Below are 20,913 nucleotides of genomic sequence, written 5' to 3' on the forward strand. Positions count from 1 at the left end.
GTCTGGAGACCCTGGCCCTGAGTCGCGGACACTGGGCCGCAGGGGACCCAGCGGGGGGGGGGGCGGCGGGACATCCCCCAGTTGGTCACTGGGAGGATGGGGGGGGAACTGGGGGGCTGGGAGGATGGGGGGGAACTGGTATACTGGGAGGAAGGCAGGCTTTTTAGCTCCTATGCTGGGAGGAAGGCCCTTTTTAAGTACTGGGAGGACAGGAGTAAACTGGTAGGCTGGGAGGAAGGTGGGTATACTGCGAGGCAGAGGTTCTTAACTGGAAGACTGCTTTTTCACCAGTGTACTGGGAGGACTGAGCTTGATTACTGGTATACTGGGAGGATGTGAGAGCTTTAACTGGTATACTGGAAGGAAGGCACGTTCTCACTGGTCTACTGGGAGGACAAGGCTCTACTACTGAAGGAGGATGCAGGGGTTTTACTGGTACACTGGGAGGACAGGATTTTCTTTTTCACTAGTATACCAGAAATATGTTTTTTAACTGGTATACTGGAAAGAAGGAGACTTAGTATACTGGGAAGATGGTGGCTATTCACTGGTGTACTGGGAGGATGAGGGACTTGCCCAGCTACCCTTGTTTTACCCCAGACCTGGCGTTAATCCAGTTTTCCCAGAGTTGGCCGATTGCCCTCAAATTGAGGGTTTCTGCCCCCAAAAGCCCCAGGTCCTGGAGGCCCAGGAGAGGGGAGGCCCTTCCTCCATCCTCCCTGGGGAGCAGATCCGAGTCCTGGCCAGAAATTGGGAGGACTGGGAATGGCTCTGAGTAGCATCATATGGGGGGCTTGAGGCTCCTGGGGCAGGTTTTGGGGTGAAAGGGTGGTGGTTTTGGGGTCCGTTAACACTTTCTTTCCAGTACAGGTGGAGCTTTGGTGTCCTAGCCGACCCCAGATCCCAAACTGGGGGGGTAGAAAGGGGGTGGGAAAAGGGGTGGGGGGAAAATACCTTTTTTTGTTATAACTTTTTTTTTTCCTTTCCTGTACCCAATTTGTGTTCCCTTCCCCCTTTTTCCCTGTATTTCTGGGGGAAAAAAATTATAATTCAAATACAGAATGTGTTGCATCCTGGTGTTGCCTGCCTTCTTCTGGCATCGGTGGGGGCACGAGGGCTGTGAGATGCTGGGGAAGCGCCCCCCCGCAGGGCCTATAGGGGGGGGCTCTATAGGGGGTCAGGGTTCAGTCATAGGAGATTCCCTATAGGATGTATGGGGGGGTCCCTATGGGCCTGGAGTGTTTGGGGTGGGGTGAATGGGGGTGTCCCTACAGGGTGTGCAGGGTTCCAAGGATGGGGTCATGTAGAGGATTTGTAGGACCCTATGGAAAAGGGTGTCTGGGGTCCCTAGGGGAGGGGGCCATAAGGGGAGGGGGCCTATGTGGAGGACCTTAAGGGGAAGGGAGCCCTTTGAGTTCTCTCCTTCCTCACTCTTCTCTTTCTCTCCATCTTCCTCTTCTGGGAGGCGAGGGACCCCGCTGACTGGTTGGCTCTGTGCCCCAGGAGGTGAGGGACCCCACTGAAGAACACCAGTGGCTGGTGGCTGTCTTTGAGTCCATTATCACTGGTCCTTCAAGTCTGTGTCCCCGGGTGGTTTTGTTTATCGCTTCCCTTTTTACTTCTTATCCTTTTTGGTAGACTGAAAATTTTCCTAATATCCAATCTAAACCTCCCCTGATGCAACCTGAGGTCATTTCCTCTTGTCCTATCGCTTGTTACTTGGGAAAAGAGACCAACTCCCACCTCACTACAACCTCCTTTCAGGTAGTTGTAGAGCACGATAAGGTCTCCCCTCAGCCTCCTTTTCTCCAGAATAAACAACCCCAGTTCCTTCAGCCATTCCACATCGGACCTGCACTCTAGACCCTTCACCAGCTTCGTTGCCCTTCTCTGGACACACAGTGTCAAGGTGGTTGAAGTCCTGATGAAGATTGGGGCCTGTGAACGTGAGGCTGCTCCTCTCTGTCTGTAGAGAACCTCAGCTGCTCGTTCCCTCCATTGCAACACTCCAGTCATGGAAGCCATCCCACCACGTCTCCGTGACCCCCCGAGATCGTAGACCTGCAGCTGGGGACAGATCTCCAACTCATCACGTTTATTCCCCATGCTGCCCCCATTTATAGGCACAGAAGTGTGTCAGTCAACATCTCCATTATCAGCTACAAACACCAGGTTCAGGTCATTTACGCTTTTTGCATTTTCAAATGTTCCTGATGTGATTTCATTATGGTTTAAAAAAACCCAACAACCCAAACAAATCAGACCATAGATTTTGGTCACGTCCCATTGTCAAGCATATTTTGATCTGTCCAAGGTGTGAGCAGTCACAGAGAAAATACACTTTTCCCCCCTCCCCAAGCAAATTTTTATTTTATTTTTTTTTTCGTAGCTGAAAGGGGAGATAATACATTTTTGGTAATAGGTAAGATTTAGCTTTTGGGAGACATATTGTCTACCTTGAAAAATAGCAGTTACTAATTTGCAGACACAAGCAACTGCTCTACATTCACGATCGTGGTTCAAACCATCTTGAAACTTGTTCCTGCAGCGCCTGACTCCACCTCAGTTTCTGTTTATACTTTCACTAGCCATAAAAAAGATTTTTATTTTTCTGTACACACAGTGATATAAAATTCATGTTCTAGTCACGTCAGGTCCTCGTGAGACCTTGAGAGGCACCTGCTCCGCTTTGGATGGCAAGGTCTCCAGAAGCGACCACTATCTTTACAGCTTCACGACAAGTCATTCCCTTGTTTACATGGGGAGCTGCAAAATTCTTCCTCCTTCAACCCAGCGTGGTTTTGGTTGGGAACGCAGTCATCGTGATGACTCTCGTGGCTATAACTCAAACTAACAAAGAAGCATAAATAACACCAAGATTCAGTTTCAGACCATGGTCCTTCTCTCTGCGGTGCTTTGCAGCTGCCCCCAAAAATGCTATTTTGGCCCATTTTAAGATATGCGGATGGATGAAGGTCTGTCCAGGTATCAGCAGATGGAATTTATGCCATGGTTACAATGTCCTGGATCTCCTACGGGTACTTTGACAATGAATTTTAAACAAGTTTATTGCTTTTCCATGGGAATGCAATCATTTGGTTGAAATTATTTCAAGACCTAGCTAGCAAATAAAATCAAGATTTCTGGGTGTAAATTGTTATAGAATGAAAACTCCTGATTTTTTGAGACTGGGCTCATTGTGGGATAAACCTTCTTCAGGCTGACTGCTACCAGCCCAATCGGTTGGGCTTCTGCCAAGCCTGGTGGGCTTCCATTTACTCATGTGGCAAATAAATAAAAGAAAGTTAAAATGAAGGGGAAAAGGGATCACCTGGTGGTTTTTCTCTGTGTCAGCAGAATTCTTTAGTAATTAAGTAATTAAGCAAGTAAGAACATGTGGTAGCTTCTGCTTGCAGGTCAACATGCTCTTTGCACAAGGAAGAGTCCTGGTCTCCAACTTCTGTGTCAGGATTCTCTGCATGTTTTCCACTTTTAACATAAAAATAGAAAAATAACCCCAACAGCACCTACCTGGCCCTCCAGGTGAGTTGTAAGGATGGAGGTGCAGGAATAGTTTCTCTTTTTCTTTTTCTGTTTTTTTGTTTTGTTGTGTTTTGTTTTGTTTGTTTGTTTTGGTGGAGTTTCTGAATGAGTCTTTTCAATATGAATTGACTTTTGTAATGCAATTTTTAAAATTTTAAATTTTTTTTTTCCTTTTTCCCCCTGAATGCCTGGGGTAGGTGTTTCATCATTTTGGTGTGAAAGAGGCAGATTTTAGGGGTGGGCACTTTGTTCCTAGTGTCTGCTTTTTGTTCAAGGGCGGAATTTGATCCGGGCAGGTCCCAGGAACCTTTGCTGAGTTGGAACCAATTTTCTTACTTTCATGGATTTACCAGAATTGCATTGTTTTCAACTGACTGATTTTCAGGACATAATTGGCTGTTAATTCCTGCAAATCTAATCGGGACACACAAAAATAACCTTGATTTTACAGTGGTTTTACTAATTTTCGCAGTCTCTGTATGGTGAGTTGACCCTTGCTGGACACCAGGCGCCCACCAAGGCTGCTCTGTCACTCCCCTCCTCAGCTGGACAAGGGAGAGAAAATATAATGAAAGGCTCACGGGTCGAGATAAGGACAGGGAGATATCACTCAGCAATAACAGTCACGGGGAAAAGAGACTCGACTTGGGGAAAATTAACTTAATTTATTACCAATCAAACCAGAGTAGGGTAATGAGAAATAAAACCAAATCTTAAAACACTTTCCTCCCACATCTCCCTTCTTCCCAGGCACAGCTTCACTCCCAAATTCTTTATCTACCCCCCACAATGGTGCAGGGGGATGGGGAATGGGGGTTTGAGTTGGTTCCTCACGTGTTGTCTCTGCTGCTCCTTCCTCCTCAGGGGGAGGACTCCTCACTCATCCCCTGCTCTGCCGTGGGGTCCCTCCCACAGGAGACAGTCCTCCACGAACTGTTCCAATGTGGGCCCTTCCCACGGGCTGCAGTTCTTCACGAACTGCTCCAGCGTGGGTCCTTCCCGTGGGCTGCAGTCTTTCAGGTACAGCCTGCTCCAGTGCAGGTCACCCCGTGGGGTCACCAGTCCTGCCAGCAAACCTGCTCCAGCGTAGGCTTCCCACGGGGTTCCAGCCTCCTTCGGGCACCCCATGCTCCGGCGTGGGGTCCTCCATGGGCTGTGGGTGGAGATCTGCTTCACTGTGGACTGACGTGGGCTGCCGGGGGACAGCCTGCCTCACCATGGTCTTCATCACCACGGGCTGCAGGGGAATCTCTGGAGCACCTCCTCCCTCTCCTTCTTCTCCGACGTGGGGGTCTGCAGGGTTGGTTCTCCCACATCTTCTCACTCCTCTCTCCGGCTGCTGTTGTGCAGCAATTTTTTCCCCCTTCTTAAATACGTTATCCCAGAAGTGCTGCCGCCACCACCGATGGGCTCGGCCTTGGCTGGCGGTAGGTCTGTCTTGGAGCCGGCCGGCATTGGCTCCATCGGACACGGGGGAAGCTTCTGGCATCTTCTCACAGAAGTCACCCTAGTAGACCCCCCCGCTGCTAAAACCTTGCCAGGCAAACCCAATACACCCCGACGTTTTCATTCCCGCAATTCGATATTGCGTCGTGGCTTGCAGAAAACTTGTGTGAAATTCACAACGGCAGAAACACGAATTCAGGGAAACACCTGTTTCTCGTGACGGTGGACTCTGCGCAATAAGCAAAGCAAAGTTGTAAATCCTTAAGGAAAAAAAAAAAAGAAAAAAAAATAGCCCAGCCAAATTGGAGGTGTGCAGTCGTCATTGGTGGACTTCGTTAGCAAACGATGCACCCAGCTGATAATGGGAGGGAATAAAACATGGATTTACAGCTGAGAGCAACAGCTGAAAAAGGAAGGCAAAAGGGCCATAAGGTACGCAGTTTAATTTACTCCTTTTTTAAGAAATTTTTGCCTGGCTGCTGCCTATTTGCCTGGTGGTTGAATAGACATTTAGAAATTAAACACCCTTAATTTTTAGCATTTGAGTATTTGGGAATGAAAGAACGGAAACTTGAATGTTATGGTTGTTTGGGGTGGGTGCGTAGGGCAATAAAAACTTTAATAATAATAATAACAACAATAATACTTCAGTTTTATAATTTATTAATAATTTTCATTAATTTTCATTATCATTATTATCATTATTATTTCAGTTTTTCCCTCCAAATGAATGTTAGTTCTTAAGGCTCCCGGTCAATATTCAGTCAATGTGAATGGGAACTGCAGAGAGGCAGAGTCACTGTATTGTTTAGTGGTTAAAAGGATTTTTTTTCCAAAATTCAGCATTTTTTGGGGGCTGCTTGTGCTTGAGAGGTGAAGAGGTGCAACAGGCTTACGCTGTTCTTTTTATGTACACAGTTTTCTTCTCTTTTACAAATAACTGTCCTACCCTGTTAAAGTGGTTTTTTTTTTAGGGCAAATTAATATCATTCTTTAGAAAACAGGGAGTTTTGTTTGTTTGAAAAAATAAAACTTGCAAAACAAAAATGTGCAGATCGTTTCAGTTTTAGTTCTGGAGTCTCAGTAAAATGGAAAAAAAAAATCTCCGTAATTAGAGTCGGATGAAAACGTTGTTTTGTGCAAATTTAAAAGGAGTTTGCAGGGAGGAAAAGAAATCCCTCAGTGATGAATTGCAACATCAGTGAAGTTACCTGATTTATTCTGAATATGAGTTATCGCACTTGGCCCTTACAGTAATCTATGTATGAGGGGGTATGATTTAAGATTGAAATAATTTCTATACTCTTCCAAAAATGTAATTTTTGGTTTCCTTATACAATGGCGTTCTTCCGGGCATAGATGGAAAAGAAGAAATTCAGCAAACTGGAAATTATATTCATCGTCCTCTTCTGTTTGGCGGTGGCCGTGGCCTGTGTCCTCATTGGGATTTTAGCAACGAGGGAAACCGTATCCACAAGCAGCCGTAAGTGCTGATTTCTGCTGCTGAATCAGAAAAAAAGTCCCCGCCTTGAACTTTACGGATCCGTTTGATAAAATAAAATTGTTTATATATAAAGAATACAATATAAAAATATATAATTACATATATATACAAAATCATAAAAATACACATAATATAGAATTTATAATTTATTTATGTAAAACATATTTATATATAAATGTAATAGATATAAATAAAATTTAAAATAATTATTTTATAACCTGCAGAAATTGGACACCGCTCCCAGGATCTGATGGGGATTATTTTAATGCCCATTATGATCAGGGTCTTCAAAAATGTGGAAAATCACCAACCCCCTCAAAAAATGAAAATAAACATTTTTCTTTTGCCTGTTGCAGAATTTTTATGGGCTCTTGATGTTACTCCATTTTTATCATTAACCAAATGTGAACCAGAGTCATGCGCTGATAATAGGGACAACGTCGAGCTGCAGATATCAATGGGATGATGCATAATTAAAGGCAAATTTTATCCCCCCTAAACCTCAGTTTCCTCTTGCTTCATTTTCTAATTGTCATAAGAGGAGGATTTCAGTATTTTTTAATTTAAAGCATCATTTAAAAAAAAAAAAGATGGAGGGATACAAAGCCCTGGTGTACATAGAAAAACCAATAACCGTAGCAGTCTGTAATATTTTTACTGTTTCGGTTCATCAGAAATCACTTGTCTTAGAGACTCCCCTGCATTTAAAACCTGGAAAAATGAAGTTTTTCTCTCTTTATCTGCATCAGTTGCACAGAATTTTGTAAAACAAGCGAGTTAGTGGTGGTCGAGGCTTGTTGGAAGCAACGTTCATGGTTGGAGACTTTCCAGATGGTGAGAAATTAGTTGGGAAAATCGTTAAAAGGACATTTAATAATAATACTAACAACAACAACAGTAATAGTAGTAGCAATAGCAGTAACAATAGTAATAATAGCAATCATGATAGCGATAGCAATAGTAATAATGATTTAAAATTATTGACATTAACCCCTTCATTTCTCTGCCTTACAGAATTTTCCCCACACTGCCCAAACGTGGGAACAGCCGAGCGGATCGACTGCATCCCAGACCAAGTTGCCACCAAGGTCTGAAAACATGAGAAAAAGAAGCAAAAAAAATAGGTTTAATAGCCTAGAAGAAAAAAAAAAATAGGTTTTATAGCCTACCACCTGTGGGATAAATTACTCCCATTTAATAACAAAATAAATTACCTTGTTTATACCAGGGCAGGTATTTTTAACCATTTTTCAACCAGCAACTGCCTGAATATTTTCTGGTGACGTGCAACCACCAATAGTAACAAATTTAACCAATTTCAGCCCATTACTAAGTTGGATTTTTCTCCTTGTGGGAGCAACTTGGAGCAGGGACAAAGTCCATCCTGTTGATTTAAATTCAAGTTGGGAACAAAATTGGGCCAACACCAACCGATTTGGAAATATTTCCGCTTTGCAGAACTGCCTTTTTTTTGGCATGATGTCAGATATTAACATTTCTAACAGCGTATTAAAATACAAATTAGCTCGTCAAGATACATATGATTTTTAGGCTGTAATATTGCAATGTTTTCCAAAGCAAATTGAGTCTCCATCGCTCTCTTACATTGGTGCCGTCTCGATAGTGGAGAATTTAGAAAACGAGGTAAATTATTTCAGTTTTCCAGCAAAACCCACTATCATCATATCATAAAATAACATTTATTACAATCTGGCCACTAAAACTGTAATTAAAGGTCAAATTGACAGCAAAGTCCTCTTTTCCATGGGAGATGGCACGTAGCATCGGAGCATTCTTGCGGATCGTTTTAATCTTTAATTAATACCTTGGAGCCACCTGTGTGTACCAAGTGACTAACGTTAAATATTAACTTATAATTTAATATTAGTGTTAAAGTAATAATTTACTATTAGTATTAAATATGCTGAATTTGAGAATAAAAACAGAGAAGCAACGCAGCCGTCACATATTGCGGGAAATCTCGCCACAGTTGTGCCGAAGATTTGGTTTATTATTTATGTCTTTATTTAAGTCCCACATTTTGCATCACCCCTAAGATTTAATTGTTTTTTTTAATAAGGTTCGGTGCGGAACAGAGCAGGGCCACAAAGCGAACAAGCTGAAAATCCTATTTCCTTCATGAGGAGTTGATTTTGCAGAATTATTGGATTTATTTCAATAATAATAATGAATAATAAAGGTGATTTGCTGCTGCCTTTTTTACCATTAAGTGGATTTCAGGCTAAAGGCTCGCTGGGAAAATGACAATTAATTTAAATCACATGTAAGCTTGTATAGCTGATAGAAAGCCTTGCTTTCCTCATTCATGCAAAATATACATAAAAAGCCAGCGAACGAGCACGTCTAACTAGAATTACCGAAAATACTTATTTATTAACCATGCGTAGGATGGAGGAGAGTTGGTATTCGTTAACTGCTCACTGCAAACGAGAGCAAAGGTTGACGAGGCAGGAAAACATCCTGAAAAATGACCCCTTGCGGCTGGGACACATGCTCGTGAGAATTTTCTGATAAATTGGATGATTTCTGTGGGTTTATGTAAAATAATGGTGCGGTCACGCCTTTGCCTTCACCCCTGGGGCAGAGTTCGGGAGTTACCACTTACGCTGCGATAAAATCTCTGCCTGTGTCCGCCTTCTCTCTAAATAAGCCTGGATTTGGTCTCCGGGGCTCTGTTTCATCTCGGTATCTGTTGGGTGGTTTTTATGGCCCCGAGGGTGGGACGAGCATTAACGTTTATTTACATAAAGCGATAACTTTTATAACAGTGCAAATAATTTTCTGGTGGACCCTGCTCCTTTCTTGGTGCTGGACATGAAAGATATATACTATAAAATATATACACTCTAAGAGGTGTGTTTATATATATATATATGTCTGTGTATATATACTTGATGCTTCCTGAAAGTACAAAGTCATTAATGGTCATGAACTGTATTTAATGTCATATTTAATTATTCTAATTTTAATAATTCTATTTAAATAGTCCTTGGTCTAGGAAGAGGGAAGAATAATTGGAAGAGGGTGAAGGACACTTAGAAAATTGGAGAAAGTGAATATTAACCAACCAGGCTTTGGGGTCACCTCTGATATTGAACAATATTTTTTTAATATTTAATCCTAACAGTCATTAAGACGGTTTAAATAGTTGTTAATCTATTTGAATAGACAGTGGAGCTGGGTTTATTTGGGGTGGCTTTATAGGACGTCTGTGCTTGGTCCTGGAGATCTGCAGGTAGGGCTGAGGTCGTTTATGGACGCAGCCCTTGGCTCCCTGTCAAGTTCCCTTGGTATCACTGTGACACTTTGACCCCGGGAATGACTTATTTCATTAACGACATAAAAAAATAATGTTTAAAGTGATATATGACCCACATCTTACCTTCAGAGGTAGAACTCAATTAAAAAGCGGGTGACTAACTTAATTTCTAATAGCAAAGTGAAGGTGTTCTGGTTTATTGGGCTGGAGAGGTTGGTGTCACCACATCAAGATACATGTTTTAAATGATGGATTGCGTTGCTTGGGTTTGTTTTTTGTTGTTGTTCATTAATAAAAAAAAGGTGGTTTTTTTCTCCATTTGAGCCTGTGCAGAACTCATGTGGACATTTTTGGTATTGAGGTTGACGTGACCAATGCTGGGTTGGTGATACATGCAATGCGGCAAATGGAGATGTCCATGATACATAGAGGAACTCATGGCTTTGTCTTTATACTCAAATTATTGTTTTTTTTCACTATATTAAAAGCAAAACCAACTTTCAGTTTTATACAGTCTTCAGTGCATGACATCTCTCCACCCTTGTTGTGGCTGTCACGGCTCAAACAATTCAATAATTCCTTTAACAGACTTGTGTAACCCACGGCTTTCAGAAAGAACAAATGCCCAGAATCCTCGTTTTTTTTCAGAACTAATGAGCAATTTTCCACTTTGAATCCCCCAAACAACCTGTCCATGCTCTTTGCCACCAAACGGACCTGAGAGGTCATCCAGGGACGGAGTCGAACCTGTTGCAAATATTATATAGGGTTTTCTGGTGGCTGCATTTTATTATGGGATTTATTTGTATTAAAATCTCCTCTTTTGGACCAGAGGCTCTGCACCCTCCGTGGCTGCTGCTGGAGCCCTCAGAGTGACACCAACGTGCCGTGGTGCTTTTTCTCTTCAAACCATAGCTACAGAGTGGATGGCGGGCTGCGAAAAACCCAGGAGGGTAAGCTGGGACCAAAGCTCGCAGAATTAGGTGCACGCAGACTTCCATTTCAATATAATTGACCTATTCTAGTCTACTCTATTCTAGTCTACTCTATTTTACTTTATTCATTTCGTTTCATTTCATTTTGTCATCATTTCATTTCATATTTGTTTTCATTTCCCCGCCCAAGGGTTTCAAGCTACGTTGACGCGGCTCTCCTCACCTTCACTTTTTGGGAATGATATCAACACCGTCCTCCTCACGGCGGAGTATCAGACACAAAATCGGTTTCGGTTCAAGGTGAGTTTTTCCACCCTGTTATGGCAAGATTTTGGCCTGCCTTGTCCACGAGGGAGATGCTGTGGGGTTATAAAGGCAGATTAATTCTCTTTCTCATCCCATGACTCCCACCAAAATACATCCTTGTACTTCCAAGGAAAAGTTTTGACCAGAAGAGGCTTTTTTGTACCCAGAGAACCAACGGTTTAACACAGCAGGATTTGTGCATGAAAAAGTACAAATACCTTTAAAAAGATCAGATTTTATCCTTCTTCTTTTTTCTCCCCCTCTTCATTGGAAAATGGTTTTGGGCCAAACACATTTATTCATCTAAATCTCACGATTGTTTCGGCAGAAGGCTTTCACTTCCAAAGCGCTTTGCATTTTATGGAAAATTCTGTGTTCAGTGTGTATTAAATGTGCCAAAATACATGGATTTTGGGGCTGGACAGGACTTCTGTTTGGGTCTTTTTCATTTGTTTGGGTTTTTTTAAATTTTTTCTTCTTTTTTCTTTTTTTTTGTTTTCTTTTCCTTTTTTCTTTTTCTTTTTTCTTTTTTCTGTTTATCTTTTCTTTTTCTTTTTCTTTTTTCTTTCTTCTTTTCTTCTTGTTTCTTTTTTTTCTTTTTTTTTTAAAAAAACTTTTGATCTTTATTCTTTTTTCATCCTTTTTTTCTTTTTTTCCTTTTTAAAATTTTCTTGGGGCTGGAGGGTGTTTGCCACATGTTCTCCTGCCAGAAATCTGGAAGCCAGACTGAGTTTGGTTCCACCCAGCCAAGGTAGGACATGTAGAGAGACCGCAAATGAGGCGCTGAAGAAGAGCTGGGCAATGCCTACAATCACGGTTGTGCAGAATTCTGCCTCCTGCATATTTCCCATGGGAAAAGTACCCTCCGATCAAGCAATAATGGGAAATACTGTTGTATCTACCCAAATAAAGAGGCTGAGTAGGTTTGCACAGTCTCAATTTTGCCATGTGTTGACGTTGACCACTTCTTGTTGTGCTGCGGTATTGTCAATGGGTGGGGTTTTTTCGCCAAGTCAGATTTGGATGGTCGTGCTGGAAAGCGTTAAAATGAGCCATTAATTTCTAAATTACTTATTTTGTTCTTGGAACTTATTTTTTTCTTTAAACATGTGTAGATCACCGATCCTAAAACACAAAGATTTGAAGTCCCCCATGAACATGTGGGACCTTTCAGTGGTCCAGCAGCCTCCAGCTTAAAATATAAAGTTGATGTCCAGCAAAATCCCTTTGGCATCAAGGTGACCAGAGCAAGCAATGGAAAAGTTGTGTGAGTAAATTTTGGGCTTTTTATCCATAAAATTTGTTTTCGCTGAAGGTCTGCATTGCGTTAGGTGCCCCCTGAGACATGCAAGCTGCTGCTTCTCTCCTTTTGATGGATAAGCAGAATGGAAAGACTCTTTCCGCATAAAATTTGGGGGTGTGGAGGTCTATCTCACAGGGTTTAGGTTTTGCCATCTTATTTTGATGGATAAAGCAATATGGAAGGACACTTTCCATAGAAAGTATCATGGATGGGGAGGTCTGTCTCCCTGGGGTTTGAGTTTTGCCGTGTTGGCTCTGGGCCCTCTTGTCCCCTTAATCCCAGGGAGAATTGATGAAATGTGCCATTGATTCATCAATTATGATGAGAAGTCCTTCCCAGCATCACTTTTTTATGATCTATCATGTCTTATTTTTGATGCTTCTCCCGAAGTTCTCAACACCCAAAATCAGGTTGAGCTTTAGGTGTGTGTTTGGAAACTATTTGGTACCAACCAGTGCTAAGCTGGTCCTAGAAAATTGTAAGTAAAATATTCAAAGTGCTTCTGTACCGAAGGATTTTAATCTCTTTGTTTTCTAAAAAAACCCCCAGACCTAAAGAAAGCAAAGCTGGGCTAACAGCCTTGCACTGAGACCCACTGAAAGGCGGAAGCCTCAGGAATAAATATTTATTAAATCAATTAGAAAGCGATTACTTAGCTGACCGCTAGCAGGAGTTGGAATGCTATCAACTCTTCAAGTTTAATTACTTAGGATTTACTTTTTTTCCTGCTATTTTTTTTGTTTGCTTTTATAAAAGCCTCTCTAAAGACTTATTTACCATTGGTGAGAGTGTGAAAGATGGAGTGGATGCTCAGGACTGATTTTGTTGGCACATGGAGGGGAGAATAATTTAATTCAACGGGCCCTGTTTGAAACAGTGCTTTAGAAGCTTGCTTAAATTTTTCTTAGGCTTTTATTTATTTGTAACATTTATAATGTTGCATTTTATGGTTTTAATGAAAAAAAATTCACAGTTAATATATTATTGGTAAAAACACACAGTATTTTTACTACAATATGCAACATGACTGGTTTTGCCCAAGTTATGAGATGCATATGACAAAATTAGTTGTGTCACATGATGCAAATGCTTTCTAAAATAACTGCTTGGGTTTTTGGGGAGGGGTTTAGCGATACTAATGGATCCAACCTTCATCATAAAATTCTTTATGCAACATTTCATCGTTTCGCCAGGTTTGATACCACCATCGGCCCGCTGCTGTACGCCGAGCAGTTTTTACAACTCTCCATCAAACTCCCCAGCAGCAATATCTACGGGGTGGGTGAGCATGTGCATAAGCAATACCAACACGACATCAGATGGAAAACCTGGCCCATATTCAGCAGGGACCAGGCCCCTTCGGGAGTAAGCATTTATTTTATTACATTTTACTTCTTTTCAGGCAAATTATTGAATCCAGCCATAGTTGGCACACTAACAATATCCACTGATTTTTCCTTTTTTTCCTTAAAGACTTGCCAAGTGTTGCAAAATGTGAGATACCACTGAATAAAATTCCTCTTGGAATAGTTTTTCCGAAATATTTGGATTGAATTGGTTGGGTTTTGCTGCAAATCAGCTAATGAAAATTAATATTTGATGGGCTTTGATTTTTGCTGTTTTTTCCTGCCCCTGAACTGCTGTGTGCAAAATTCGGTAGATACAGCATATTTTCTTCCGTAGCGTCATATCTTAGGAAATAATGCACAGTTGCCCTTAGCAGCTGTTGCTTTATAAAGCAAAATAGCTCTGCCAGCAATTATTTTGTTTCGACATTTTCCACCTTTTTTCCAAGGTGATTTCTAGGGCATCTGGTTTTCAAGAAGCGTAAAAACATATTTTTCCATCTGCAATGAGATCTTTTATCCTGAATCCACGAGTTTTTGACCCTATATTGCTTTATCACTGCATCAACTTGCCAAATTTGTGATTTAGAAATCAGTCATTAGTACTTATACTCATTTTTTGCTTATTGCTTTTTCTGACTTGGATTCCTACATGCAACATTTTTTTGGGGTGCTTTGGGGGAAATAGTCAAATGTTATTGCTGTGCTTATTCATAGATTTCAGGCTTGATGAGCAAAAGGAGATGTTTGGTAGAGCGTATAAGCGCTTGACAAGTTAATGTTGCAGAAAACCCCCAATAGAAAACATTAAATTGCTGGTGTATAATCAACAATCAACAATAAGGAGCAAGAAAAGTAACGTAAATCATGGCAGAAGCAATAGTAAGAGTATTTTTACACTTGATTTTATTTGAGTCTCTAAACCAGCTTGGTTATAACTCTAGCATCTCAAACTCCATCTAAAATTGTTTTTCATTATGTGAGATTAAAGGAGTATTAAACGGAGATTGTTTAATGCAGCACTGATCCTTATGCTGAATTTGGAGTAAGTCCTGAAGTCTTTTGCTGAAATAGGAGTGATGTGAATGGGATTTGGGGAGCAGCTCCATGTTTGCAGTTAGTTAATGGTTTAGAAGAAAAAACAAAAAAAATCTTTCAAAGATTTGAGACATCGCCTATGGTCTGATACATCTATTTTGATTTTTGAACTGAAAACCAGAATTTGCCTCACTATCAACAAAACTTATTGCAGAAAAGGTCTCCTTTATTTTCTTTCCATCTCTACTAGAGATGCAATTTATAATCTTCATCTCTTAAATAATGGCTATGTGGGAGTTCTTATCCAAACTGCTCAAATTTGGGGTAGATTTCCCCAAATTTGTGCTTTCAACAGATTTTAAGCAACTTAAAGACATTCCCATAAAAAGGAGAAATAAAAAAAATTAGGTTAGTGTCAGTGATTTTGACAAGTTTAACCTCACATGTGATATATTTTTGGGATACTGCAGGGTGCATATAGTTACTGGGTTTTTTTTAATCGGCTTTTCTATTTTCCTTTAAGAACATGGATAACTTATACGGTGTTCAGACTTTCTTCTTGTGTTTGGAAGACAACACCGGAGCCTCGCTTGGTGTTTTCTTGATGAATAGCAATGCCATGGGTAAGGGTGTCTTCTCCATAAGTATTGCAAAAAATTGAAATTATTTATTATTATTAATTATAATCATTATTAGTTATTATTTAAATGATGTGCAAGCCAACGGGTAAGAATGCCTTCTCCATGGCTCTAAGGATTGCAAAGTACACACACACACACACACACACATATATATATATAAAAATAATCTGCAGGGCTATTGCACTGCAACCCTGCTGAGTTGATGTAGATTTTTTAAAAAATACAGTCACATGTTAAGTTTTGACAAAAGTTATCTTAAAATCTGTGACTGCAGCCATTTTTTCAAATTTACTCATGTTTCCTATATGAACAGCATTAAGGTTGTGTTGCAAGACCAGTGTCGCACACCTCGTGAGCATTTTTGCTCATGTTCAGGGATGTTTCAGTACAAGATATGAAAATCTGAGCCTAAATTTATACTGAGCAGCACTTGTTGACATATGCCCTTAATTTCCCTTAAATAAGTGTGTACATATTTGGGCGTTTACAAAATATTCAAGCGTCTTGAGACTGAAAATATAATGAGAAGAAGTTGTGCCATTGGCTTTCTCTTCTCTTTCTGGACTGTAAATATGGACATTTTTAGGAAACAAAAAAGAGCTGGAAACTTTCCACCTACCTTGCAAGCTCCAGTAACGGTTTTGGTTTGAATATGTTTGTTTTATATTTTCTCCTAAACAATTTTTATATCTTTTGTATCAGCATCCCAGTTATTCGAGATTTAGGTAATACCCCAAATTGATTTTGTGTGTTTTTTGCTCGCAGAGTTCGCCGTGCAGCCGGCGCCGGCTGTCACTTACAGAACAATTGGGGGAATTCTTGATTTTTACGTCTTCTTGGGAGACACCCCCGAGCGAGTGGTGCAGGAGTACGTGAAGGTACGTTGGCGAACCCCAGCCCAAAGGTAGTAGATCTTCCATCCTTGGAGACGCTCAAAGCATGACTGAGGACAGCCCCGGGCAAATGGCTCTTGCTCGTTCTGCTTTGACCACGGGTGATCTTTGAGTAGATGATCTCCAACCTCCATCATCCTGTAGTTTATCTTGAGAAGTTAGGCATTGAACATTTTTTTTTTCTTTAAGTTTTCTTTTCTCCCCCTCTATTTCCATGACTCTTCACTATTTTATTAATCCAGAATTATAACTCAACGTTGCCCCTAACCTGTGTGATTTTAAGAGAGCATGATTTTATGGTAGCAAAGTATCTGTACCTCTACGTATCTATTAACGTATCTATGGCAAGTAATTCCCATTTGTATTTTGGGGGGGCCAAATCAAGGTTTCAATAACTTCTTAAAGAAAGGATACATAGGTCTTTAAACAGCATTAAGTTTAGTTCCTTAGTAACTTAAATCTTTAAATTTGGACTAAATTTTTTCTTCTTTTCTCATCCTCTTCTCTTCATGCAGTTTCCCTTATTTCTATACAGTTTCCCCTTACTTAGATCATCACAATTTTTATAGGTTCATTCTGCAGCTTTTCTTTACCTTGCCTCTCCTTGGTAATTCTGCTCCTCAGGTCAGGGGTATTGACATTGTGGTATTCCCTGCTGTATAAATACATGATAAAAAAATATTATTAAAACTAAGAGCTTACACTTTTTTGGTAAGGCAGCAAATAAATGGGTGCAATGCCAGAAAACAGAATGAGGTGGCAATTTTATAGCATATAAATATTATATGATAGATATGATATGATATAATATAATAAATAACTTGATTGATAGCAATGGATACATCATTCTTCACATCATTCACATTTGGGGTTTTTTTGGGGGGGGGGGAAGAGCACAGGAAAAACATAGCAGCTGCAGGTGATTGTGTAAAATGCACTTTATCGTACTTGAGTTGAATCTCTGATTTGAGAGATAACTGGAGAATTTAGGGAATCAGACCCAAAGAGAGGAGACCGACGGCGCTCGTTATACTTGGTTTTAATTTCCAGCTCATAGGGTTGCCGGCGTTGCCCTCCTATTGGACTCTGGGATTTCACCTCAGCCGCTACGATTATGGGTCTCTTGACAAGGTGAAGGCTGTTGTGGAGCGAAACAGAGCAATCGGGCTCCCTTACGTGAGTAAAAATGTGTTTGTTCCCCCCCCCCCTCTTTTCAGCTACATCCATTTTCATTGGCTGCACAGTTTTCTATATAAAATGCTGAATGGTTTTAAATGTCATTCACTCCTTTTTTTTGGTGGAAGCAATTTTTCGGTTGAAAGTTTCCAGCTCGGTACATTTATTTCCATGTTACGCACATTTCTTTGGCCTAACCAAAGAAATGGTTAGGCCGCTGAACCGCTGAGGTCAACCCCAGCACGCAAATTCACTTTAAGCTCTCAGAAGCCCTGAAAAATTAAAAAGCATCAGGAGCTATTTTTTTTTCCTCAGTGTAGTGATGGTTAGCTGTTAAAAAACTACTGTAGGTGTCCAAATCCAGTTGCTTTTCTGGGAATTTTAATCAAAATGCAGTACGTTGAGAAGATGTGCTGTGGCCGGGACCCTTCAGCATCACGTCTAACGTCCCACCTTCTCCCAGGATGTTCAGTACACGGATATCGACTACATGGAAGCGAGGAAAGATTTTACTTACGACAAAGTGAATTTCAAAGACCTCCCCAGTTTTCAAACTTACATGCATGACTATGGGCAAAAATACATTATCATACTGGTAAGCATTCAGCTGTTTATTTTTCTGTTTTAAATAATATCATTATCAGAATAAGTTATATATTTATATATTTTTTTTAATATATATGTTGTTTCATGAGACTTTTTTCTATGTAGCTACTGGGCTCTACATAATCAGTGTAGAGAACCAATAATGGTGGAGAGAACCATTATATATATAATTTATATAATATACATTATATGTACATTATGTATATTTTATATATGTTATGTATTTTTTATATATGTGTGTATATATGTATTTATATATATGTTGTTACAGGAGACATCTTTCTGGTTGCTGGCCTCTACATAATTGATGGAGACAATCAGTAATTGGTGGAAAGAACCATTATATATATAAAACATATATATAAATATACACATTATATATGTGTATATATTTTATATGTCTTACATATATTATATATGTAATTATTATTATTTTATTATATATGTTGTCATACAAGACACCTTTCCGTGTAGCTGTTGGGGTCTATGTAATCAGTGGAGAGAACTATTGTATATATGTAACAGTTATATATGTATATAAAAATAATAATTAAAAAAAAATTATGTATGTTGTTACACGAGACATCTTTACGTGTAGTTGCTGGGCTCTACATAATCGGTGGAGAGAAGGGTTTTCTTTTGTGTGGTTTTCCACTTTTTTAGGATCCTGCTATTAGCACAGAGGCTCTCGCTGACGGTTCTCCCTACCAAGCCTATGAGAGGGGACAAAGCAAGAAAGTTTGGGTTAACAAGTCAGACGGAGTAACACCGTTAATTGGAGAGGTAATAAAACCCTTATGAAGTCAGAGCCCAAATCCCGTTTAGTTTGGGCCAGGGTAATCTTCCATTTTTCTGCAATTCTCAATATTTTGTAATATTTCCTGCTTTTTAATGTTTTTTTTACATTTTGATTTTTCAGAAAGAAAAGCGAGTGATTTTGAAGGGTTGGGAGACACGGGCAGCCAGCATCTGTTTATTTTCAATAGTTCTGAGAGCAATTCCCCCTTTACTGCTTTGAAAATTTCTTTATAATAGGTTTAGAAATGCAGCTGCTTATTGTAAAACTTGCATAACTTAAAAATAATTTTGACTTTAAAAGTGGCTTTGGAGTTTAGAACTCAGAAGTGAACAAAGCCACTTTCTGCGTGTAAAATTAGTAAGAATGTCTTTAATATTAATTAATAATGGTAATTCATATTAATTAATAATGGTAAATAATATTACTTAATAATGATAATTCACTCTTGCAATTTACAGCTCAAAAACCTTCTCCTGAACACTATATCAACGCTGTCTTGCAGAACTAATAATCCCGAGGTTTTATACCCAAATGGTTGTCCGAGAGAGCAATTCACAGAAATCTGAAGGAAATCTGAGCATTTTAATCTTTCTGTGAGGTCATCAACAGTTTAATTTAATTATTTCCCTTTTTTTATTGTAGGTGTGGCCAGGAAGAACCGTCTTCCCAGACTTCACCAACCCCAACTGCACCAGCTGGTGGGTGGAGGAATGCAAAATATTTTACAGCCAAGTGCCCTACGACGGGATCTGGATCGTAAGTAAATCCCAAAATTTTCACATTTTACAAAAATTGGCTAATGGCAAGTCAGGTTTTAGTCTGCATTGACTCGAAGGAAGATTTACTGAGAAAAACCTGAAATCCACGTAGGATTTGTATCTTTTCTGTAGCGTTCAATGCACTTGGGTGAAATCCTTGTTTTTCTGGTGTCGGAGGGATTTTGTTAGAAATTGCATTTATCCAATGCGTTGGATACATGCTTCTTTCAGTAGAGGTGTATTTAAGGTAATTTAATTTATCCAAGAACTGACTGTGACCAGGATCATAATTACTACACTAGCTTTTTTTTTTTAATAGATGGTACCTTTGGGGAGAAATTATTTTCCCTCTAGCAAAAAGATGAACACTCTGTAGGATTTCGGGTTTTAACCCAGGAAAGTAATTTTTCTCAGGCCAGAACAAATAATCTTTGTTTTTAATGCAGGATTTAGGAAGAGTTATAGTAATTTATTTCTCTAGTTTGGGTGGAGTACCACCATCGCCACTTAAAATCATCTTTTTGACACTCAGTAAGATATTTTTATTTTTTTTCCTTGGGTTATTTTGTAAATCAATGTCCTGGTTGCTGGATGAGGAGTTCAGCAGCTTATGAATATTATTCCTTATATCTTTCTTGCACCCTCAAGTCCATAGTTGCCGCAAGTGGGTTTGTGACAGTATATTTGGCTGAAAGCTGAAGATATATTGCTGTTACGAATAAATGTTATAGCTGTCATTTGAAAACCGAATTTGCAATTTTTCAGGATATGAATGAAGTAGCCAACTTTGTTCAAGGCTCAAGTACCGGCTGTGAGCAGAACAACTTAAACTATCCTCCTTTCACACCCCGTAAGTCTGTGTCTTTAGCTGTGGAGTGAAAAAAAAATAAATCAAAATTTATTTTTTGACAGTAAATTACTGTCCTGTCAGATAAAAGGTTTAAATTCTTTATCAAGTCAGAAATTTGGTCATTGCTGGTACACAGTCAGATCAAATTATTCAGAAATTTGGGGTGTAGTTTTTCGGTGAGTCCTTCCTTGCATGCGAAATCCACCTTGAAGCTGGATTTAAATTTATTAAATTGAAAAACTGAAATAGCATCAGGCCACTAAATCCCACCCTGTTAGCAAAGCCGCATTTGCACATGGCTGAGCAGCAGTTGGGGAATTATTTTGCTATTTCTACATTGATTGCTGTGAGATATGGAGATTTTGAAGACAGAAATAGTCTTTGTTAAAGGAAAGATGATGAATAAACCTGGAAACCTGTAGTAATGTTGTATGACACAGGTGAGCACTTACCGCTTTGGCCTTGGAGTACTGGGGTTAATGCAAACGC

General features: G+C 39.9%; 1 protein-coding gene across 1 annotated transcript in view; it reads left to right on the plus strand.

Annotated features, from left to right (window-relative positions):
- The window catches only part of LOC104833476 (maltase-glucoamylase, intestinal-like), a 53,363-nt gene that overhangs the window by 2,407 nt on the left and 30,043 nt on the right, over positions 1–20,913 (plus strand). Inside the window, exons 6-19 of the mRNA XM_010570147.1 lie at positions 6,349–6,472; positions 7,508–7,581; positions 8,072–8,137; positions 10,606–10,726; positions 10,899–11,008; positions 12,130–12,281; positions 13,511–13,682; positions 15,225–15,324; positions 16,108–16,220; positions 17,286–17,411; positions 17,875–18,006; positions 18,681–18,800; positions 19,459–19,572; positions 20,340–20,424. Coding sequence (XP_010568449.1) covers positions 6,349–6,472; positions 7,508–7,581; positions 8,072–8,137; positions 10,606–10,726; positions 10,899–11,008; positions 12,130–12,281; positions 13,511–13,682; positions 15,225–15,324; positions 16,108–16,220; positions 17,286–17,411; positions 17,875–18,006; positions 18,681–18,800; positions 19,459–19,572; positions 20,340–20,424 — 1,609 coding nt within the window. The remainder of the gene's footprint in view (positions 1–6,348; positions 6,473–7,507; positions 7,582–8,071; positions 8,138–10,605; positions 10,727–10,898; positions 11,009–12,129; positions 12,282–13,510; positions 13,683–15,224; positions 15,325–16,107; positions 16,221–17,285; positions 17,412–17,874; positions 18,007–18,680; positions 18,801–19,458; positions 19,573–20,339; positions 20,425–20,913) is intronic.

The sequence above is a fragment of the Haliaeetus leucocephalus genome, unplaced genomic scaffold, assembly GCF_000737465.1.
Source record: "Haliaeetus leucocephalus isolate CR32 unplaced genomic scaffold, Haliaeetus_leucocephalus-4.0 Scaffold294, whole genome shotgun sequence".
Taxonomy (NCBI): Eukaryota; Metazoa; Chordata; class Aves; order Accipitriformes; family Accipitridae; genus Haliaeetus; species Haliaeetus leucocephalus.